This window comes from Podarcis pityusensis (genome assembly GCF_964106645.2).
Source record: "Podarcis pityusensis genome assembly, chromosome: 7".
NCBI lineage: Eukaryota > Metazoa > Chordata > Lepidosauria > Squamata > Lacertidae > Podarcis > Podarcis pityusensis.
In genome coordinates, this window is record NC_138031.1 from 50,600,796 (window position 1) to 50,625,995 (window position 25,200).

Below are 25,200 nucleotides of genomic sequence, written 5' to 3' on the forward strand. Positions count from 1 at the left end.
ATGTGAAGGAAATAAGTAGCTATCCTATCTTTAAAAGACATCTGAAGGCAGCCCTGTTCAGGGAAGTTTTTAATATTTAACACTGTATTGTTTTTAATACTTGAATGGGAGCCACCCAGAGGGGCTGGGGAAACTCAGCCAGATGGGCGGGGTATAAATAATAAATTTATTATTATTATTATTATTAGCAACCACATCAACTGTTAATGAACAGCCAGGTTAATGCATTATGTCAGATTTAAAGAGAAAAGCCAAAGATAAGATAAATTTGCCACAAATTGGCAGCCATTTATGGACTCGAACAAAGCTCTATGGTTGAGCAAAATATATTGTTGTTTTATACTGATTTGAAATCAGGTTTGGCAAGGATGGTTAAATTACTATTTAATCCATTTTATATAGATTCTTGCCTATTTTCCCACTTTTAACTTTGGTTATTTTCTTTTGAAATAGAATACAATTTTGTGTTTAATTTTGCAAATGTCACCTAATTCTGCAGTGTTTTATTTAAATTTGGACAGCTCCCCCCATTTAACTGTATTTTTTTTAAAGAAAGAGAGAATAATAGTAAGCATCTGCAAGAGCATCTTAGAAATAAATATATGTAACAATTCACTGCCCACAAATAAAATGAACTATGGAATATAGTCCATGAAAGTAGCTGGTAGTAGATAAACAGTCTAATCTTAATCAGAAGTATCACTTACCTTGGCATGCCCCTAAGGGACCGGTGATGGCTAGTGGAAGGTTTATCTGGCCTCATAAAACTCTCTCCTTTCTGTAAAGCCGAAGGTCCCAGAGAAAAGATGGGAAGTGTAGAATATGGCTTTGATGGCAGGCGCATCTGTTACAAAGGAAAGAGAATAACAATTACAGATTGGGCTACCTAGAGACAGTGCCATTATGTGGGCTTGTACAACTTTTGCAAGCATATTCCCAGTGGCAATGACTTAGAATTTGTGAACTATAGAGATACAAAGCAATAAATTCCCTGCAGACCTCTACAGGAGTCCCATTTTAAAAAATGTTGCAAATACATATATTGCAAATGTTGTAAGAAAAGAAATATGAGTGCATGAACACAACTGTGTATATATGGCAAGTATATACAAAGCAGGGGGGGTTCTGCTGAAATTTTTTCCTGTTGTACTTTGTAGTTTTGGATGAAGATAGTAAAGCAGCTGTTCCTGATGAATCACACCACAGATATTAAGAAGATAAAGGATTTAGAGGTTTCTGAACTTACCTTCTTGCAACACTGTGAGCATACAGGCCTATAAAAGAAAAAGAAAATATGTGACTTACTCAGCTAAATGTAGTAATACTTTTGCAGGACAGCACTGGACACATCTCTTCAAAAGTTGTATTGTTCTTTCCTAGTAAAAATGTTTTACGAGCTATGAACTATTTTTGAATTTCACTGGCTTTAGCTTAAATACCAGAACTCAGGAGGAGGCAAAAAATAAAAACAAAGGATTGTCATCCAAAGAATCTTGAGCGCATGGCCTGGGTCTTGCCCATCTTCATGTTTCAACTGCAGTCCTGAGCTACAAAAATGTTGCCTAATGTTAGGGCATACTGTAGCTTAGATGAGAAGTTTAGGGACCTCACAAGCCGTGACTGGCATGTTTCCATAGGCAGTCCTATAGATCTTAACCATTATCAGGAAATTAGGAATGGAATGTGTGAAAAACCCAAGAGCCCCATTCAGACTTGACATCAGCACTCTTCTTTTTATTTAATCACATCCTGTAAGATTAGATGGCAAATTTTAAATGACTCTTACGGGAAACTCGCAGGAACATTAAACTTGAGTGGCAATGTTTTCTTATAATTTCAGGCAAGCAGTTTGTATTAGTGAGCATGTATGTGCAGACCAAGGGGACTAAATATCATTCATCCATTTCCTGCTCTTAAGATATTGATTCTGAGAAACTTGCACAACCATGGCATTTGAGATACGTTGTTGCAGCATCTACTCCCTTTTTTGGCAACTTGTTCTTTTTATGTCATTCTACCAACTTTAAATATTAACACTAAATCTGAAAGTGCTTTTATTCTGTCTTATGTCCTAATCATTATCTAGGAAAACACAAAAACTTCCTGTTCAAATTCTCCTTTACTCCTAAATACAGTACAAATATCACCTTTTCTCCTTCAATTACATACTAAATGTGACACAAAAAGTTAAAAATAAAACAAACAAAATTCTGCTCCAGTGCCTTCACTAGTTATTGGTTACTATGAAAACCAAAGGCTTACCTTTTACAAAACTGACAGGTATAGGACCAGGTGAAGAAAGAAAACCTCCTTGTTCGGCAACAAAAACAGAGCTATGAAAATTGAGAAGAGCCCATAGCATTAGTAGGTCTTTCTAGAAAATCAATTTACTAACATCTAAAAAATATCAGTGAAGATCAAGGGTAGAAATTGATGTCACACTATTACGAATGTTCTGTCTGCACAAGTATATCAGCTTGGCAAATGGAACAATCCCTGACCCTGCAGAGTCAATTTCAGGGAGCATGCAGTAGGGGAAACCCAACTGCACAAGCAGAAGCCCTTGCACAGGACTTATGGAGTTTATGAAGAGCAGCACAACTCCCCCCACTTTTTATCTCCCTTGCAACCAGCTGTTCAACCTCAAAATGTGCTTTAGAGAGTTGGGAAAGATTCTGGAACAGATCTGGGTGTCAGGCAAGGAGAAGAAGAAGTTTGCAGCCCAATACATCCAAAGTGTAAAGTTAACCAGCCACCTTATAGATTAAATCAGTACAATTAAATTTGTGAAATGTTTTCATAGTCCTTTACTTAATCTAGAAGAAAGCACTCAATCAGTAATCTGACAACACAATCCTAAAAGCATTCTTACTCAGAAAGAAGTTCCAAAGAGTTCAGTAAGAACTGACTCATGCATTTCCACCATTCTCAAATGACTAGAATTACATGCAACTCAACAACTCAAAGAAATGTATGGTTTTATGGTGCTACTCTTGACTTTATCCAATATAGCACTAAGTAAGTGTACTGTCAGCTCAAAAACATACATTTACGTAATGGGACTTTCCTTCCTTCCCAAATCTGCTTTGGAGGGTTGGGGGGAAACCCATAACATATTTAGGGGATGTGCAAGGGAAAAAGAAGGTGAGAAAATCCTATTGCAAAAGAATAAATCCTTGAGCTGAGGGTGGGGGAAGATTACTTAACATGACATTGGATGCAGGCCTTAATTTGTTAATTTCAGGAGCTCTAATAACATTTAGCTGAATTTCTTCTTCATCATTCACTCCTAGTTCTCTGGGAAAATCAGCATAAGCATCCTTACCTTTCCTTTCTTGAGGGCAGTATAGACATCTTTATACTGCTGGTACTTCTCTAGCTCGGCCTTCACTAGCACTTGACGGATGTGCATTACTTCTTCCACTGTAAGAGCCAGGCATTCCACTGGGTAACAAAACTCCTCCTGAAAGCCAAAAGGTTCTATTTTAAATATGTATCTCACAGAATTTCATAGCCACCAACCTAGAGAGCCAGTCACCTGGTTAGTAATTTGAAGAGAGAAAAGATTTCATCACCCAAACCAGACGTGTATATCTGGTCCAGAGGCATCACGTGTTTCCAGAAGGCTAAGAGTTTAGAATTTGCAACCAAAGGGGTCTAATGCTCACTAAAAACATATTGTCATTTATTAAGCCAATCACTGTATTATGAACCTCACATTATAGATGTGTGTTCTGATGCAGAAAAATGCAAAATAATGTTGCCTGCCACTGAAAACACGGGCACTTATTTTCACTGAAATGTCTGACACTCTGTGATGCCTAGAACAGACAGAGAAATGGTTAGTAGCCCAATCCCAAAGAGAACTTTATTCTGTGGTATCATATGTAGGTAACATAGTATTCTAAATATCCAGTACAGTTAACATTACACACAGGTTATATTGTTCCCGTATAATGTTACACAATTAGTTTAAACGTCATACAGTTACATACAGTGATATTTGTGACACAAATATAGTATTGCTTTATGACACTAAAACTCCCTAGCAAATTGATGCTAAGCTGAATACACATTCAGCACTGATGGTACCACAGGATAAAACACCAATTCCCAATTATTTGTAACTGATTAAATAAATCTAGCTAAAAGACAGAAATTATTTGCACATCCCACTATGTTGTGCTTTCTAACAGGGCACAGTAAGTCTTTCAACACGGCATGTTGACCCTACTGGTTTGTACAAGGGCAACCAGTCATCTATGGTGTGGAGCTAGGGCTTTAGCCTAGATCCAAATCCAACATTATCAGCTGTCAAAAACAATGGCATGAAATTTCCATAAGCATAGTAGCATAATACTGCACATTTGGAAATCCAATTTTCAAACCAAATATGCAATTAAGATCCGCTGCAAGTTATTTAATTTTACAGTCTAAAGATTTTCTGTCTTTTAGGAAGAAAAAAATCAATTATGATGTATACCAGATAAAAATGTGCATTTAGGAGCCACCATATATATATTTTAAAAACTGCAGTCTTACCGATCTAGAAATGGAACACACACAGAAACTTTATCTTGCTTAAGGTGCCCACAAAGGTCTATAAACTGAGTGAAATTTGCCTTTGTAATCATTACTTTCTTGGTATTGTTCAAGATGCCATTTTTCTGAAGAGCCAAAATTTAATACAGCTTGCTTTGAAGGATACTTTGCTTCAAAGCAAAGCCAAATGTGTTTCATAACCAACACATTTCAGAAAACAATTATGCTTTCTAATGTGTTTCCAATGCCAGGTAAAGACCTTTTATTTCCCAAGCTTTTTAAATAAAAAAAAAACCCCTTTTATTGATCTGTTTTATTTTGGATACTGTTTTTAAAGAGTTTCTGTTTCTAGTTTTTAAATGCATTAGTTATTTATGGTTTTTAATATTTTATTATAAGGTCTTGGGTTGGATCCTGAGTTGCTTTCAGTGAATAGAAAGACTCCTTCTTTTCACAGAATGGATTGCAATCCAAAAAGAGCAAGCAAGAATAGGTGGCTTTTGCCTGTTTCCCCTTCCAATCCCTTACCACGCTGCATTTGAGGCCTTCAACCCCCCAGGAGGGATGTAGGGCTAAGGGAGAATAAACAAAAAATACTTATTTCCATTTCTTCAAGTGAGTGGAGTTCTGTTCTTCAGAACTCTGGATCAAAGCCATTGTATCTGATTGGCAGGGAATCTATCAAAATAAATAGTGATGGAGGCTGACCCAAGGCCTCGCTTCATGTTCCAACACCAAGAGAGACACATTTTGTTGTGATTGTGGCAGGACTTTTCAGTTGGGGTACCGGATTGTGCAACTGCCTCCTCCCAAAGAGATTTGATTAGCCTATTCAGCGATGATTGTTAGGTGGGTGGTTAAGATTTATTTTATTTTGGCAGGCTTTTGATTAGTTTTTAATTCATTTCTGCCTGTGGATTTGTTCTGTTAACTTGTTTTAAGACTCTTGGCTTTCATAACATTGTCTAACTGGTATCAATGTTGTAAATTGCCTTGAGTGAACCTTTCTGGACTGAAATCTATAGTGTATCCAGTTGTGTCTCCCTGCTGACAGAAGTGACAGAAGGCACTTTGATCCAGCAAAGGCTTCATTAGCTGAACAGTAGGCAGTCTGCAGCCCCCTCCAAATCTGATCAAGAGGGTTTGGAGACCTTTTGGCAGATGAGTGTATGGACCAGCAGGAGAAAGGGAGAATTTGCCAAAACCGCCTCCCCACCTTCCATCAGCAGAGAGGCACAACTGGATACAATTCATAAAGTATCAAGCAGGGGAAAGTGGTTCAGTTTTTAATGCAAAAGGGATGCATGCGTGGCGGTACTAAACCCCCTCCCACCTGTGGTTTACCTCCATGCAATAGATATGTCCCCTACCCCCAATAACATTTCCTCCTAGCATATCTATCTCCTTCCTTTTAACAGCAAACTAAGACCATATCAATATACTGACTATACCCCAATGTTTCAAAAGCAGTCCATGATGCTGCATTGGGATGAGGAACACAAAGCCAAAATCTAATTGGACATGCAGAACTGAACCATTACTCTGAGCTGGATGGCTTTTGAAAGCTAGTCCACCATATTCAATGAGAATTTCTATACTATATCATCATTATTATATTTATCTCTGCCACCCCCTCGCACACTTTATCGTCACAAGGCAGTTTAGGCTGAGAGCATGCGCCCGGGCCAAGGATAGCCAGTGAATGTCAGGGTTAAGTGGACTTTTGTCCAAGTCTCCTAGTTTAGTACTATTAGCACAACACTATTCATTGTGCTAGAATTTCTTCCATTTAAGTATACTTAGGATTACACCAAAGTGATACACATACCATTTCAGAGGATGAAAGAAAAAAATTCAAGTTTGGAAATGTGTGCACCATACAGACACACTCACTAGAGAGCCAGTATAGACCACAACCTCAACTTTTTCTGCTTTGTAATACATGGAATAGCCTTTTAAAAGATTTAAATTCTAATAGTATTTGCTTAAATTCTTCCCTTAGCTGTCTTTACTGACTGCAACCAATTAAAATAGCACTTAATGAATACTTTAGGACCCATTACTACCAGCTACACTGGAGTTCTGTAATGGCTTTATTTGTCTTTATTTATTTGGAATAACTTTATTGTGTCTCTTAGGTTTTTTTCTTGAATATGCTCTATTGTTCTCCACTACAGTAGATAAGAAAATATTATGTCCGTTAAAAAAATAATCTATGTACAACTACAGACATGAGCAAAAAAATAATAATTTTGGTCTAAATGCTTTTTTTTTCATTTTCAAGAAGTTAACACAAGGACAACCAAACTGCAATGCAACATTAAAACAAATGATACTGAGTTCTTATGGGAATATATTTTGACATGTTCTAATGAGATTACGTATCAGCTAATATCCTTTTAATGAAAGCAAGTCATTGAGCAGTCCAATTGAAGTTTATTGAAAGAGGCATTTGGCATTACCAGTTCCATACAAAATCCATTCCACTATCATGAGTACATGTAACTGAGTGTACAACATTGACTAATATCTTTTTATTTCTAAGATTTTAAAAATGAAAATAATGAAAACCCACTATTTGCTGGATTTGAACACGTTAATATTGAATAAAACTTGATATAGCAGAAGCACAAGCAATCATGAGTTCAAAATGACAAGCATGTCTGACTGCATTCCCAGAACCTGGGAACCAGAAGGTCAGTTATGTAAATTCTGATGTTTATTTGAAAGGGACCACAAAGTCTTTAGTGCTTGAAGGAGGTTTTTCATCATGTGAGTCTCAGTATGTCTTGACTGTATCACTCTGCATGTCTCTAATAATATTGGCCAGGATCCAAACAACAAGGGAATTACTCCCATGATCTCAAAAACTCTACTGGACTTGTGTCCCCGCCCCAACAGTTGCCCCCCCCCCCGCTTTTTGTATGGCAAACTGTTTTTGAAACTGAAAGGAGCTTCAAAATCTTGATAGGACGTGGGAGGTCAGATATGGGGGTGGGGCAAAATGATGGACAAAAGATCTATTTAGATTCAAGCAATTTAATTTCCATCTTATGTTAATTGTACTCAACAGGCTGTAAAACGTGACTGTGATTCATCACCATGTATTTAAAATAGTTGCTAAAATATACTTGTAATGCCTTTTCCACAATCCCCATTAAAATGCATGGGAGACGCATTGAGCATTCTCATGCCTTTTCATTTTTCCTAAGGAGAAATTTCTCTGGTTTGTGCCTAGCAACTCTTCCCCACAAATAATTAAATATCTATAATACTGTTGTTTTTATGGGAGTTTAACTTTCGTTTCTAAATATGTACTGAATCCAATTTTTATTGAACATGACAAACGGTTTGAGTATGGAATAGTTTAAGAGTGCTTCCAACTGGGCTTAGCGTTGTAAATGAGTCATTCAGATTTCACATATGGCTTCACTGGCAATGGGTGTTTTTAAAAAAAATAATTTATTGGGTTTTCTGCAGAAAGGGTCTAATTACATGGCAAAAAACAAAGGCTGGCGTTTTGATGCTAATGACACTGTGTGATCACTGCAGAAAAAAACTTGCAATCTCCTAATAAACACCCATCTGGAAGCACCTTTTATGATTAGGGATTTTTTGGGGGGGGATGGGTAGCTCATAACCCAGTCTCATGGAGCTGTTGCTAGAGGTATCTCAGAATCCAAAGTGAGGAAAATCCATTCAGTTCCACTCTATATTCTAATTTGGGGTGTGTTCATACTACCACTTACTCTGCATCCAGTGCGCCCACACTGCTAATTTTTGAAATCACATTCACATGTTGTTAGTCATAATCCTTACCAATCCTGTGGTTTCTTGACAAGAATTGCTGAGGTTTCATGAGGCTTTTCCCTCCTCAAACCAGATTCAATCTGATTAGAAAACTGGATGCTGAGTAGGCAGGAACATGAACATAGCCTAACAGTGGTTGTTCAGGTGCAGATGACAGCTTCATGAACAAGGGTTCCAGGGGGGTTGCAGGGGAAGGAGACCAAAAATGCCATGTGCATCGGTTGAAGACATCCCTGGCCCCTCACTAATGTGGAAAACTCTGTGCAAATAAGACTTGAAACACAGCAGAGAAAAATGAACTTGCTCTTTCAAGCCACTAATGTGAGCGGACCCACAGGATCTCGCCTCCACTCGGCTGAGACAGAAGGCCAGGGTACTTGCTGATGCAATTCTGTTTATAGTTCTTCCTGCACCAGAAACAATTTAACTAGCTTTGGGGTTTTACTAGTAGGATGGAGCCTTCAAGCTAATAGCACTGCTTTCATCTTGGAAATGGCTCATTTGACTGGACTGAAAGTGTCCCGTATATATCTTGCGCTCTTATATTGCTACTTATCAAAAACTAATAAAGGAGTAACTTTAATCAGGTAAAATATAGTAAATATTGATAGATTGGTAGAGAAAGAAAGCCTACATTGTATATATTCTGCAATTCAATTTTATTGTAACAAATATATTAAAATTTCCCTCAGATGTCCTTACACAAATCCTCAGAATCCAATATGCTACTTAAACCTACTTGATTTATAAACACTGGTTTGTGATTATATTTCCGTGCTGAGTTGGCACACACAAAGAGAGAAATAATGTATAAATATCAAAATTTGGGCAAAACTGGACATCTGTGGTTTCAGAGAAGTGGTTTTAAAATAATTTTTTAATTCTTCTGAACTGGCTTTCCACTGCTTTTTTATTTTTATTTTTTAAAATTCCACTGATTTAAGATTATGACAATTCTTTCCCTAATAATCTTGTGATGTTGCATTTTTAGTTTGCTGTCCTTTCATAAGTGATTTCTGTTCCCCAGCAAATTGATTAGAGAATCTACACATGCACAGAAAAGTCTACAGATGTTGAAATCAACTTGAATCAGAATCCAGTGACAATCTAGGCTGTTAATTCTTGCCATAGCTTTGAAAACTCTCCCCTTTTTGAGGGGAGAAAAAGATGGCTAAGAAAGTATATAGGCAGCAGTGCAAGGCAAACCTTTGAGAGTGTCCACTTGTTGTTAAAAGCTCTCTCACAAAGATAATATATTGTCCTTGCCACCCCAAATAAGGCTGCTTCAAAGGGATGGGAGCTAAGCTGAGAGGCTGTATGAATGGCTGGGAAAAGTGTTTTGAGCGTCATCCTTGGAAATAAATTTGTTATCCTGGGAACCTGAACAACAGACAGGAAGGAGAAAAGGGAATGTTGAACACAAGCAACAATTTTACCAGTGCTTCTGATTATGTAACTCTAGCTCCAGTATTAATTTCCTTAGCATACTAGCAAGCCAGTTTAACAAAACTGTAGCTAGTATGTGAAATAGGACGAGTTCCCTTCTAATCCTGCTGGGGAAAAACAGGCAACTTTCTGTTCACTGGAACTGATGGGGTTTCTTTCACCTTGGGAGACCAACTGCCATCATTGGAGCAGAAGATAAGCCATGAAATTTCATCAATCCTGGGGGAAGGGATGAAGAAGTTTGCCATTAAATTTAAAGTAGGTAACATTTTGAGCTTACTTATGTCACTTCCTTCATATTTTGAGCCTGTCCAGTAATGGAATTGCATTCCTAAAGCCACATGTTAGAACTAGGCAAGGAAGTCTAACAGTTAGGCAAGGAAGTCTAACACTGAAAGTCTTCAATGATAATTTGAAGTAGCTGCTTAAATTTCTACAGTTTTTTATTGAAAAAATGGTTATGAAATGTCAGGTATCACCCCTAGGAGGCACTATTACACAATACAAATACATTTATCACGAACAAAACACCATAATAATCTCTCTTTTCTCACATCATCTTTTAAAATAGCATGACTGGGCCACATTTGTTTACAAAAATGTATGAAGTGTGCATAAGGCTACAAGTATGAACACAAACTATATTTCATTGCCAATATATGTGCTGCTTTCTGATACTACAGAAATTATTGCAGCCATTCTTATGTTATGTTAGGCATATTAAATGGACTTGAACTTTCAAATTCTCTCTCTCTCAGCAAAATAATGAACGAAGGAGAAAACTATTCTATGGCATGAATAAACCTTATAACATTTGTGCGTACTACTTCAAATCCAGTTCCATCAAGGAATTTCTTTGAAATTTCTTCTTTGGTTTGATTAAGTAAACTATACCTTTTCTGGATTAGTTAATGGTTGAAACACTGTGATGCAGATGCACCAGAGACATACAATCTGCAAATCTAAAGGAACTGCCTTCTCTGTATCTATCACTTCCATGCACTCTTTTCAATATCTGTGCCACACAAACATTTCCTCAGAACAGAGTGCTTTCAGTTGTGGCACACTGTGAAATGTTCTCTTTTAAGAAATTCCATCAAGCCAAGAACTTAAATGGGTAAAGGCCACTCTAAATAAGATTCTGAGCTAAACTGAAATTTGGATTTTTATTTTGTTTTCTTTGATTTGGCCAATTGCTATTGATTTATACTTTTTATTGATAATTTTATGGGGATTTTTTTGCTTCTGCTACTTTGGCTTTTTCATTTTTCATTTTATTTTGCTATGTTGTTGTTTTAATGATATGTTGTAGCCGCCTTTAGTAGTTTTACAAGTAAGGCGGAATACAAAAATTTAAAAGAAAAAAGTAATGATGAATACTTACAAGAAGCCTCCTCATTCTCATAAGGCCAAACAAGAACAGAAATATGGGGTGCTCCTTTTGATAGTACAAGATATAAAATATTAGATTGTTATTCAGAAATATTTGTAGATGTAAAGTTCTCCATCTAAATTTTGTTTTTCGTATCTGCTGTAATATTCACAGTTCTTGCTCCCATCTTACCTTAGATCTCAAGAACTAAACACAGCTGCCAAAGAACATCTTTCTTCCACAGACAGAGCTCTAAAAGTGAAACCCAGCTAGTACCTGATATCAGCTGATAATAATGTAAAAAGGGAATAAATTTGATTCTTTTGTGCCTTTTTATTTAAAAAAGAGAGCATAAGAGGTCCCTATAAATGAATAGTAAAAATACTTAAAGAAGACAATAAAGTTTTCAGATTATTTTATAAAAGGATGGATGAGCTGGGAAGTTTTTCAAAAGCACAAAAAAGAAACCCCCATTTTGTACAGGATCAGAATAATGTTAATCAGAAACGGCAATCAATTAAATACTCCCAAACAATTCCCCCCTCCCCCCCGTGTAGATATGAGGCTATGATAGACCTCAGTGGAAACAAACATTTTTGTACCACATAAAAAAGCCAGATTTTCTGTATGTTGATTACTTCCCTCAGTCAAACTTCAAACAAACTCTCTCTCATGCATAAAACAATTACTCTCTTTAGCTAACTCTTCAAAAATAATTCTTTTTGTGTTGTACTCTGCATGCTGCACTAACAAATAAGCTTAAGGTTACTGAAATTCCATTTACCTAGGATCATAAGATGTACTCAAGTTAGAATCATATGACAACAAACCATTTGATTTCTTCTTGGGGAATAGACTGTGCCCTCTACATTAGTGAAGTATATTATTTAATACAAGTTAACCTCAGCACCTTGATGAGTTGGCATCCAAATCATGGCCTCTTGAGCCAAGGAGGAATAAGAAGGGCTCTCTTCAAGTTAAGCAATGCAAATAAATTGACTTGAAGAGCTTGCAAGTGCCCCCTGTTCTCTCAAAAACTTCTTTCAGTCTTCCTCAGTTCTAAGGGACACTTTTGGGCCCTTCGGGCAAGGAACAAGAGACTAAAAAGTGCACTTGGAACTGTCATATGAAATCCAAGTTATTTAAGGCACAGTGCCAGCCCCAAAGCAGGCATTTTGTTCCCCCATCACACTTACGTGCTGTCGGAAAACTGCTTTCAATTAAAGCCAATTGGCTAATCTGCTGTACTTTGTCTTCAAGAAAAAATTAACAAATTGTCCTCAATGGATTCTTATATTGCCATGCGATCACATCTGCTCTGGGCTTTTTAAATCGAACTAACATGTGAGCGGGGGAAAGTATCAACCTTCTTGTTATTTAGAAACATAATAATTTTGTTAGTGTATTTAAATAAAAATGTCATCAATGCTTAAGCACAACATTCAAAACTTGAATCAGAAAGTTCGGAGTTTTCTCCTGGAGTTTCCAATCAGTTTACAGTGGATGAAGCTCAAGTGCTGATTCAAATTCTCACACAGTTCAAGGTAGTATTACATCTGGGTTTCAACACAGCTTTTCATTATCCTCTCATTGTTGTGGAGCTGTTGTGTCTTTACCCATCAACCAGTGTTGAAAATTATCTACCACTCTACTTACAAGTGATCTGGAGCTCTGTTTTGTAGGTGGCAGGAACTGTCGGACATTGGTTGGTGTTTCCTTTTCAATGGAATGTCGCCTCTGGGGTGGCTGTCTCCTCTCTGGCTGTGGTGTGGATGATATTGGCAAGAATTTCGGAGGCACTATAAATTCAATCAGCATCAATTAGTTCTAAGTAACGGTTTACTTTGTTAATAATCAGACATTTTCTTTTAAGAACAGGACCAATGACATCAAAGGAACCCAATCCTATTGTTCTAATCAGACTGTGGTGATGCTTTAATAAGTGGAAGTGCATCGAGTGTTGGACACAATTTTCAGTGTATTTATTATGGGAGTAAATTTATAAAAATGATTCAAAGTCAGCTTCCAAGCCAAAATCGAATAAAATTCTTCTATATTTATTTTAATACCTTCAGGGGAAGATAACAAAAATGTGAGCTAAGGTTTCTTTATAAACCACATACCTTTGTGTGAAATCAACCCAGAGTGAAGCTAAACCATTTCCCCAACAATTCAGGAGGTTAGTTGAACTAATGATTTAACTCCCTTACTCAATCCACACCTAAACCACTACATTGCAACATTTCTTCACCATAATGGTGGTTGCTATAAAGATACAGCTTTCAAATAATTAACATATGTACAATTGGACAGACTGTTTGCAGTATTTTCTAATATGGCTAAAATGATTTCTTGCTTCATTATACCCCATCCCTACAGATTCATATGACTACCAGTGGATTTTGCTACAGCAGGATTCTACACCTCATGAGTAGAAATATTGGGCATTGCTCCCTAGTAATCACAACCTCATCTGAAAGTGTGAAGAGCTTTTGAAAAAAAGACCATAGAAGTACAAAAGCATAATCCTCCCCTCTCCGCAGGCATCACTCTTAATGTTTTGACCTCAAAACAACCCCATAAATGAAAGAGGGCATATGCCAACACAGCTGTTTGATAGAGGTGATACACAAGTGTGTTGCTCAAACACTCCTCATATGGCCAGTACAAATCTATAGAATCACAGGAGGCCATGAGGATTTCAGATGTTCAAGACTTAAAGGTTGATGCAAAGGTTGTCAAGTCAAGTAACCTTTATTGGCATCACATAAGAACATTCAGAATACATTCAGAATAGATAAGCCAGTATGATCTCGTCGCCACCCCAACAGCACAGCAAAGGTTGTCAATAGATCCTGATGTATCACACCTGTATTTTCCTTTAGTCTGTTCTAGATCAGATTCCCTGGACACCAGGACTTTCCTTTTTTTGCCAATTATTGTTATTTATTTTACAAATTATTACAAATCATTACCAAATTAATTCAACTTAAAAGAATTTTCCACAACTGGTTTCCTGCTCTCCTTATGAGATATGTCCAAGATAGACCCATGTTGCTGTGTAAGTTTCCTTTAACTTAGTGAATTGGGTGTCCCTTGCTGGAGTCATCTGCTTCTAGAAGTTCCTACTGTACTGAACACTTTTTCAAATGTTGGATTCTTACCCTTTTTCCCAGATATGGTCTCTGGAAATGTATCTTCCATTTGGGAGGGAGAAATACTACTGCTGCTGGGTGATTTCTGTACATACTCCTCCTAGAAGAAAGAAAATAGGTCATTTAGATGTTCTTGTTGATCAATTGCTTCCACTTTAATAAGCAGACAACATCTACAATACTTTATTTAACAAGTTCCAATTAAAAGAAATGCTTTAGCATTTCTACTTTCCAGTTATTAGCAAACTTTTCATATGCCATGATCAGAGTTTTTATCAACACAAGGTTCTGAAAAACACTAGTATATATAGTCATTGGATGACATTAATAAAAATATTGCTAGAAGACAACAGATTACAAAATCTTGTGGTTGTCCCCCCACCAACAGCTTTGCTCATGTACCTCTTTGCTCTGTTTCCATAAATTTTCTTATGTATATACTCAACAAATATTACTTATAAAGTATAACATGATTACTTAGCTGGTATTTCTACTCAATATAGCATTTTTCTTATTTCTTTAAATGTATTGGTAATTTACTTTCAATTTATTATAACATGAAATTCAACCTAAGGTCTTATTTACATGCTATACAATCCAAGCTGTATGCTCCTGGCTATAAGCATTGACTAAATCACTGTCCCCGGCCAGTAACAGGAGCTTTACATTTTTCTTTTATGGCATCTTCTTTCAAAAATGGAATTTCAAGTTAAATAAGCTATAGCCCAGAAACTACACTCAAGCCCTTTCACTGATTGCTGCTATTGTTTAAATACTTTATCACCAAATCATGACATGGCATGGTGGAAATTTGCAAGTCCATATTCCAAAGCAAACTCACTTGATACACAAACAAAGATTTCTGTGCAGGTCATAACGTGGTTCACTTTGGAATCCAGATCCACAACAAATACTACAAGGTGGTTCAAGAGCTTCATTTTTAACTTTTTTAAAAAAGGTACAAGCCATTCAGCTACAAAGTACAGCTCCTGTTGCATGGATTAAAAATGGAGCTGCAAAGGCCCCCAGAACAATAGTTTGTGATTATGTGTCGTCACTCTGAAGAAAATTATATGGCAGGGGGTGGGGATGACATGATTGTCCCTATGGGCTGAAACACACTTTAAAAAAAAAAAAAGTGAAATTGGCATAAACCAAATTTGAACTATCTATCCATCTGTAATCAAGACTTCTATGTCAGGACTTTAGAGAAGAGAGCTGTAATTAATTCAGTTTCTGTTTAAGTTAAATAAGAGTTAACTTTAACTGAGACACTTCTTGTTAGCATTATATATAAACAGCGTTAAAACCTTGATGATTTTATCACAATGCATTTTGTAATAAAAATATTCTGGTACTGTAAGTTTGCCTGTTCCAACTCCTCAGTAGCTGAGGGTGGGGTGAGAAAGAGGTGAATGCTTCTGTTACAAGCATGCCTGACCTGGAAATTTTTATAGGCATCAGGAATGCTAACCTGGCTTACTGGTGCATGGAAGTTTACCTGCTTGATGGCGTGTCTCCTTGCAAATGCCTTGTTAGCCAAACAAACTGAATCCCCATAGAACATCCCTTAAGTCACCTGTTCAAGTATTGCTTTGACCTTGATCCTAGCAAAGGTTCACGGAAACCTACTTAGGTTTTGTTCACTAAATTTTAGAACTGGGTTGTTAATCTTAAAAAGAAATGTGGGAAACCTCACATTTTGTCAAGACTGATTCATTACTTGTTTTATTTAGGGGAGGGGATACAGCATTATAACCCAACTGTAAGGTATCACTGAATACAGACAAGAGCAAAAAGAAGGTTGAACTCTGATAGACTTGTGACAGATAGAAACTGTTATTCTACAAGAAATGCTATGTGCTGTTATTCAGCCTGAGCTTCCAGAATTTGGAAGGGCCATAAAGTTCCCTGGGACTAGAACAATCAGACAAAACCATGCCAGCACTCCCAAAGACACCAAACATGGACAGGCAAATATTGCAGTGCCTCCTCTTCACTCAGGAGTTTACAGAATGTGCAGTGCTGGGCACAGGAATCACATGCAACTTATTGAAAGATCTTACACAGCCCAAAGTCTCTCTTGTCTCCACTCTAGTTCCTGAGCCACCAACCTTCAAGGGATGCAGGGCCACCAGCTTTGCTGAGAAGCCAGACACCTCCATATGATCATCATCTGACTGTGGCCATTCCACAAGGCAGAAGGGAAGAGAAGGGATATAGACCAGTTCATTGGCAGAACTGAGAGACCAATAACTTTGGCTACGCCTGTTCTTGAACTTCTTCTACCCTCCCCCCAAATGATTATTAGAGTAACTTGTAACTTAAACCTAAGTTTGCTTATTTCCTTCTCCCTTAGTCCTTTTCCTTTTTGTGTCATGTCTTTTTAGATTTTAAGCCTGGGGGCAGGAACTTGCTTGTATTGATCTCTAATTGCTCTGCAAACCTTTTCTGGCTTAAGGTAAGATTTAGAATTATTCAAAAAACAAATATATAATAACTTTAACAAAAAAAAGTCTGACAAAATAGAAATTAATCAACAAAAATGTAAATCCTGAAAAGAGGTTCAGACCAACCAGCACCTTACCTCTGAATCTGAGCTATCCAGTTCAGCCAAAGTGGGAGCTTTCAAAAGTCTCTTCCGTTGTACTGTCAACTTAGTAGCACCAATGCCATTCACCTTTGCTTCTGATGAAAAGCTGCCATTCTGACAACTTTCTGAAAGATTTTTGGAGGCCTCTGGTGTTGATACATCTAGGGGGGGAAAGAGAAAAATTATTGTGGTGGCACAGTAGAAAAGTATACTCCACTTATACCGTACTTTTGTTTCTCACAGCGCAATTAATACTGAAGTTTCACAACTGTGAAATTTATCTCTTTTTTCTATAAAATTACAGACACTGGAGTGCAATGTGGATGTGATGCAAAAGAAAAGCATTAGTGGATCTGAGGAGGAAGGGAAGCATGTGATGTTCACAAATGTACTTTCAAAAACCTGATCTCATTCAAATTATAAACTTATTTGTGTTTCTAGCAGATAACCCTTTGCTCAAAGTTCAATAAAACCAATAAAATGTTAAAACTTGGGGGGCACTTTTGCCCATGTGAACCCTCCTGTACCTCTACTAGACTACAAAGCAGTTCCCCACCCCCAGTTGTGCTGAAAGGTACCTATGTCAGTAGAGCCCGAGACTCTTAATTCCAGGGTTGTGGGTTCCAGCCCAATGTTGGGCAAAAGATTCCTGTGCAGGGGGTTGGATCATATAGCCCTTGTAGTCCTATCCAATTCTATGATTCTATGACCTATTTTTCACTCTCTGCCCAAATGCATATTCTGAATCATACACACACACACACACACACACACACACACAGTCCCTTCATGGGGTGAAGCAAGTGCCTACTGTCAGCTCCACATGGCCGGAGGGCAACAGGGAAGCAAACAAGATTGGCTACTAGGTGGGGAAGCCACCCCTGATACTTCTGCCCCCTGCCCAAGAATCCTTTAAAATCAAAAGACCTCCAGCTCCAGCAACTGCTCTGCAACTACAAACTAAAAAACTGAAAGTCTCCACCTGGTGCACATGGGCACCAAGGAAGGCTTGGGAGGGAGTCAGGTTCATGATTTCTGTTTACGGAATATCCCAGGCCCTGATTGGATGGGTGTTGTAAATAATCTATTCCAATTATATAAATCTGTGCTTCTATTTTTAGAGGCAAATCTACTTTAATTTTGTGAAACCGTGGATAAACAAATCATCCATCCAATATTGCTAAAATAGTTTTAGCATATCAGCAGCCAGCTACTTACACCTTGCAGAACCCAAAGGAAATTCACAAGGAAACATACACGCAAACAGAAAATATAACAAAAAGAAAAGAATAAAGCTCAAGGATAGCTTGAAATGCATTTTACCAGACTATTTTTTGGTCACACTTGTAAGTATTTTGCAACTGATATGTAGTTGGGAAAAAACATTTGTTTTCTACCTTTAAATAATTCTATTACCACTTAAGATATAGATTTTAAAAAACCAAGAGTCTTGTGGCACCTAACACATTTTTGTGGACAACAGCCAACAGATGCACGAAGGGAGCTAAGGGAGGAGGATTCTAAACAGTGAAGTGCAAGGAAAATGATATGCAGGTAAGTGCAGACTGTGATAGTTATGCTATTTCCACCATCCTTTGCTTTCCTTCGACTTCACTCTTTACATTCCTCTTCCCTGCCAAATGTGTGTCTGTACCGTATATGTGCACATGCATGTGTGTGTATAGATAAACATACAGACACAACTGCAGGTAACATTTGATGAAGAGGACTAGTCTATGGAAGTTTATGGGGGATTGCTATGGGTTTCTTTTGTTCTTGTTCTTGTTTTTATTATGTGTTTTGTGTTTTTATTTTGTATTTTAATGCGGTGAACTGTCCAGAGAGCTTCTGACAAAGAGCATCAAACAAACAAACAAACATAAAAATGAATTTGTTAGGTATTTAAGGTGCCGCAAAACACTCTATTGTTTCTGCTGCAAGGCACTTGTATCCCTCTGTCATATGATATATATCCCTACCGTTTCCCAGCTTTTAGTTATCTCAAGAGAATCAAGACCGCAATGTCTTCAGACCAGTAAAAAATAGAATTAAATATTGGAAGCAAATGCTTATGACCAATTTTCAGACTGAAAATAATTCAAACAGACGGTAAAGGGCAACTAACTTAAATTTACAGCAAAAAATACAGCTAGCTATTAGATCTCTCACACACCACAAAATTACTGTAAATACAGGGCTTTTAAAGGCTGTTTTTTGTCAGTATAAACTCTGAAATGATAATTAATTAATTCAATACAGATTAATTTAGTCAGACAAATGGGAAGCAATAGCAGTTGCTTCCAGTGTTAGTCAGCAATTCCAAGACAAACAGTAGCCTGGCTGCAGAATATACATTTCTCATCTTGCCAAGATGGAAAAATAGCTATCAAATATCACAGGCTGCAATCTTTTTTGGAAAATGGCTAAGTTGGATCTCTTTATAGTGCAATCCTATACATGTCTACTCAGAAGTAAGTCCATTTGTTTTCCCTGGGGCTTATTCCTAGATAGGTATGTATAAGAGCCTTAATGCTATGACATTTTGGTATCAGTATCTACTACTAAGGTGTAAAACAAGATAATACAAAACCAAAATGGAATTCACCTTTTCTTTCTAGGTACAGATTACTGTGCTTACCAAATGAATCAAAGAGAACATAAATTATATATGGACATGAGCAATCATGTACCCATATGCTGTTTGTGTTCAAGCGCAGCTTTCATTGGAAAAGACAATTAGAACAGATGCTTAGGATTTTTAATATGCTGTTTGCCTAGATATGGGTACAATCTGGAGATGACAGAAAAATAAAAATAAGTCTTAGAATTGATGCTGATTTCACAATCACAAGGTGACTTAGGGATTATCCAGACTTCCTCTTCCAGGCACAGCTCTGCACTTTAAAGTTCTGTGTGTGCAGAAAACCCTATTGTAGTTTGCCCCGATTCAGTGGTAAAATGCAGGTTTGGACACAGAGCTTTAAAGTGCTGACCTGTGCCTAGAAATGTGGCAAAAAAGGAATTGTGGGTGAGCCCTTAGATAAGAACATGAAATGCATTCCCAATTCAATATGATTGTGTGGCTAGTTCATACTTAAACATGTTACTAGTTATAACTTGAAAAAGACAACTTCAAAGCTAGGGTTATGAATTTGATTTGTTTCAATAAACCATGATTTATGATTAACCACGTCAATGTAATCCCAGATGCTGCTAATCAAAAACAAAATTAAAAACAACTGATGTCCTCCGTGTGGCTATGCTGGAGTAGCAGTAAGGTGGCTGGGTGGAAAAGCAGACAGGGCACCTGCACTTCTAGAAGAGGGAATTTCATTACGTATAGCTAAACCTGCTGGAATTCCTTCTTCTTGAAAAGGAAAATGTTCTGGATAGTTGTAGCCCAGAGCCTCTACACATTACCAAATTAATCTGTGGAGGACCGAAGCCTATTAGAGAAGAAAAGGAATTGGGATTAAAGAATAGGGTGACATAAATCTGTATATAAGAATTTATGGATTTATGGTTGTATGTATGCTTTTTGTATGTTTTTTTCATTTTTCCCTTTTTTGTTTGATGTTGTCATTTTATTATTTTGGTTATTTTATTGTCTGTGTTTGTTCCTCAAGTAAGAAAACTAATAAAAATAAAAAAAACCACACAAATTAATCTGTGGAAATGATGTTTGACAGGTCTCCCTAGGCATAACTATGTTCACAATCCTAGTCATGAAAACCTTTGTCCTGGTTCTTTTGTCATTCTCCTTGATGACCAAGTAATTGATTATCAAGGAAATTAGAAGTCTCCTCTTTCAATAAACTGCACTAGATGGTGAGCAGGGCAGACGTAGGGAGGACCATCTATTTCTTAGTTAACATTATGTCTTTGATCAAATCCACTTTCTTAGGAGAAATCCTAGTTCAGGCCTTTTCATTTAAAGATAAAATTCCTGATTCAATTAAGTAGCTGAATACCAGGAATTGTGCACTGATATTAAAGAATCTGTTCCTAATCTTCTTAATTTCCATAAACAGCTTCCTCTGTAACCTCCCTTTTAGTATACAGTGGGTTCAGAGAATAAGAGTTATCGTTTCCTCTGAAAATAGTTCCCTGGTGGGATCTTTGTTAAATTATTAATTACTGAATCCTCTTTGCACAGCTGGTCGAAACATCAAGTAATTTATTTGAACCATTTCAAGATCAATTGAATAACTGCTTCAGCTTCAGCTTTAAAAAGTATTTAATTTACAAGCTCTATGGAAGTGGATTTCCAGTTACATTTTGGGGGATCGGATAATCCAAGAATAGCTGGGTTAGGGGAACAATCCATCTCTCCCTTTCTTGTACCTCAGCTCTTCTATCTTCTAGTTAGAACCTGAATTCAAACCAAAATAGAATGGGCAGCACTTCACATACATAAATAAAATTGCATATAATATGAAATACACTCCCTGTCATCCTCTTTCACATAAAACCACTGAAATGCACATCTTTAAAATAAGAAAGCAGCACTTTTAAGCTAAAAACGGAAACAAACAAAAAACCTTCCTCTCCCAACACTTCTGTCTAGCCAGCTGCTAAAACTGACCAGAAATATCAATTAGAAGGAATGTATAAATTTAAGAGGCGAGGAAAATGTGAACAGCAAGCATGACCAATGTAGTAACATATTATGATTAAAGTTATTATGATTAAAGTCAGTGGCTCCATAAGGATTCCTATGTTCCTCTAACACACATTGGCACACACCAAGAGATGGAACAGGTCTTCTGGAGGAAACCAAGTATGGTAGCAAAGGCTTAAAGCAACAGGGTAAATGTCAGAAACTTGAGGGAACTGTAGTGGTTACAGGGTGGGAGACAACTCTCAGATGGGAGAACTGGATGGACTCACTTTCCTTCCTGTTGCACCCACTCACTAGTTCACACAAATTCAATAAAAGGTGGCTAGCATGCACCGCCTCCCCTTTCTGGTGACAAAGGCAGCCTCATGGAACAGGCTTCTACTGGAAGGTTTGATGGGCCATGAGATTTGACTCCCTATCCATAGTGCTTCCTCCCCAAAAAACATTCCAATTTATACAAGGGAGATTTCATAATAAAAATCAGTATAACCAGTATAACCAGGCTGTGAAAATTACACAGCCACATATGTTTTTGGCTAGTGGCTTGTCCACTGTTGAAGGACTAATGTAGAGTTGTGGTTCTGTGGCAACCTGTTGGAAGTATAAATAAAACAGGGGCCTTTTTAAACCAATGGTCCTTGTTCCATCTGCATGTGCAGACTAATCTTCATGCCCTTGATCTTCCCAAGAGTCTATCTGATAGCTGACACACTTTGGTGTCACCTTCAACAACAGGATTATGAAGAGCAGCTGCAACTCTTTTCAGCTCTTGATAGAGATGAGACCTTCCATTACTTACAGCCTCCTTATTTACTCAGTCCTCTTTACTCAAAACACTGACCTCTACTGCTGCTCAGACCATCTCAAAATGCTTCTTCATCCACATGTCCACTCTGACTTTAAGCCCTTGTTTCCTGTTACAACCCTTCCTCCAGTTCTACCAATCTTCTGCACTTTATCTCCTTCGCTTCCTTTCTTGCCCCCTACTCTCAGTTTTAAGACAGTAAGCTCCTTGTAGGTGGAGACTTGGAGCAGAAACATGAGAGGGCATCAGAGGTAGGAGGGAGGGAAAGAAGAACAGAGACCAGTGTTGCCCATGGCATCCCTGATTATCATTCAAGGCACCCCAGGTTGCCATGGCACACAGGTTGAAAACCACCGGCATAAGCGATTAATAATGATAGTGATGAAAATAACAGAGCCTAATTCAAAAACAAAAACTATACTTAAACTATTTAGACAAACATTGTAAAAAATAATACAAATAAGACTACTGCTCTCCTTTTTGAGGGATTCCCTATGTGTAAACATCAAATCATCAGACAAAACAAGCAGGGAAGTTGATGATGATGAAAGCACCAATTAACATGGAAGCAAATGGAAATATCCATTTTTAAACAATTGAATAAAACACACACATACAGCAACACAGTTAAAGAAAACTCCTGAATACAGCCTATTCTTCCTTAATCCAAAATCATCATAACTGAAGCTTGTGCTGATCATGTGCTAGCCCGCTTCTATCCACAAACTCCTCAATTTGCTCCCCAAAAGCACAACTCAGAGGAAGGTTCAGAATTCAGACGATAAAGTACCAACATCACATTTCTGTGTGATGCACATGCCTGCCTGTATAAAACTTTTTAAACAGAAAAGCAAAAGCTCTTTAGATAATATTCAAATCCAAAGCATGGTTAAAATCTGTAACATGTTAAATAGTAAATCTACAGCATATTAATGTATTAGTGTGAAAGGTTATGGGTCAGATCCAACATATTACAAGTGGGTGTCCATTTGTGCAACAGGATTTCACCTCCCTTTCCTCCCCACAGCAGCCCCTCTGGAGCAGATTTTGGGGGCATGCAGGGGGGCTGAAATGGGGAGAAGAGAAACACAAAGCATTGTTGCGCAAGCAGGCAGATATCACTGGATGTCACCCTGTTTAATGTAGCACATATAATTTTAGTAATAGAAAAAAGAGAGTACAGTGGTACCTCTGGTTACGAACTTAATTCATTCTGGAGGTCCCTTCTTAACCTGTGGTACCACTTTAGCTAATGGGGCCTCCTGCTGCTGCTGTGCCGCCAGTGCACAATTTCTGTTCTCATCCTGAGGTAAAGTTCTTAACCCGAGGTACTACTTCCGGGTTAGTGGAGTCTGTAAACCGAAGTGTTTGTAACCCAAGGTACCACTGTATCTATTGAAACAACCTCATAAGGTTATGAGTTCAAGAAAGAAGAGTAAGTTCTCGTTTTATCACCCTTCCTCCTCCCCTATTCCATGTGAATTCTCCCTCTCTTAGATTTTCAGAACTAGCCATGGCTAATGTTATGCCTGCACGAGAATCTTTGCTAGCCCTGCTTAGCTCTCCCCAGAGTTCTGAAAGCTACTTTTAATGATAGTTGCAAACTCTTATTTGGTGCTTACCATGGTTAGATGAAATACTAGTACACATGTGCTATTACACTACATCATGGTTCAGGCCCACTGTGAGCACCTGCAATGGTCAGGTAAATGCTGGGACTCATAGGCCCCAGGAAGGCCATTCAGGGCTAATGCTAGACTCTGAAATAACTTTTCACTGTCTTTGTTAATTTTTTATTTTTTTTACCAAAGTGGTGTCCATGCTGCAAAGTGGCTGCCAAGGCTGCATCCACCCACCATCTGCTTTTCCTCAGAATGCTTCTGGAACCTGATGCCAAGAGGTATTCTGGGAAATGAAAATGGCAGGTGGCAATACCCTCAGAAAGTGCTTCACTTTGCAGTGTACCTGCCACATTGAGAAAACATGTTAAGAAGTGACAAGGCTACTTGTTAAGCTTACTTGATGCAAAGACCAGGGTGATATGGGAGGTCCTAGGAGGGGATTTTCTCCTGGACTCCTTCAAACCTAGCTCTGATCTTGCCATATGAAAATAAAAGGGAAGGAAAATTCACATGTGGAAGTGGAGGAAAATTGCATGAGCCTAGAGGCCACTGCTAATCGTGGTTAGAAGATCATGCCTGTCATTGGCTCACGTATGAAGGGAGTTCTGGACCAACACTGTTGTGGAGCATTGCACTGGTACAGTGAACCAACAGAACCAATCTTCTATAAACGGTTTGTGAATAAATTTATAAGAACCCAAGAAGAGTCTACTAGATCAGGCCAATGGCCCATATAGTCCAGCATCCCATTATCACAGTGGCCAACCAGATGCTTGTGGTAAATCCGCAAGAAGGATTTGAGCACAAGATGATTCTCCCACCCTGTTTTTCCAGCAACTGGTATCCAGAAGCATTATTGCCTCCAACTGTGGAGGCAGATAAGAGCCATCATTTGATAGCCCTTTCCTCCGTGACTGTATCTAATCCTATTTTAAAGCTGTCTATGTTAGTGGCCATCACTGCCTGCCATGGGTGCGAGTTCCATATAACTTTGTGCTGCATGAAAAAGTACTTTCTTTTGCCTGTCCTGAATCTTTCAAGATTCAGCTTCATGGAATGTCCACATGTGCTAGTGTTATTAGAGAGGCAGAAAAACTTTTCTGAAAAACTTATTCCATGCCATGCATAATTTTATACTTGTCTATCATGTCACCGCTTACTCACTTTTTCTCTAAACTAAAAGTCCCAAATGCCGCAACCTTTCTTCATAGAGGAGTTACTCCTTCCCTTTGGG

The 25,200-nt window shown here is 37.9% G+C and overlaps 1 protein-coding gene across 6 annotated transcripts in view; it reads right to left on the reverse strand.

Annotated features, from left to right (window-relative positions):
• The window catches only part of SPIRE1 (spire type actin nucleation factor 1), an 80,364-nt gene that overhangs the window by 4,339 nt on the left and 50,825 nt on the right, over window positions 1-25,200 (reverse strand). For 2 of the 6 annotated variants that reach the window (XM_081014174.1, XM_081014175.1), the window contains 9 exons: window positions 16,913-17,079; window positions 14,335-14,425; window positions 12,827-12,969; window positions 11,183-11,236; window positions 9,559-9,732; window positions 3,326-3,463; window positions 2,263-2,333; window positions 1,247-1,274; window positions 708-844 (listed from right to left, as the gene is read on the reverse strand). In XM_081014174.1, coding sequence (XP_080870300.1) covers window positions 708-844; window positions 1,247-1,274; window positions 2,263-2,333; window positions 3,326-3,463; window positions 9,559-9,732; window positions 11,183-11,236; window positions 12,827-12,969; window positions 14,335-14,425; window positions 16,913-17,079 — 1,003 coding nt within the window. The remainder of the gene's footprint in view (window positions 1-707; window positions 845-1,246; window positions 1,275-2,262; window positions 2,334-3,325; window positions 3,464-9,558; window positions 9,733-11,182; window positions 11,237-12,826; window positions 12,970-14,334; window positions 14,426-16,912; window positions 17,080-25,200) is intronic. The other 4 variants (XM_081014176.1, XM_081014177.1, XM_081014178.1 and 1 more) reach the window with 2 other exon arrangements.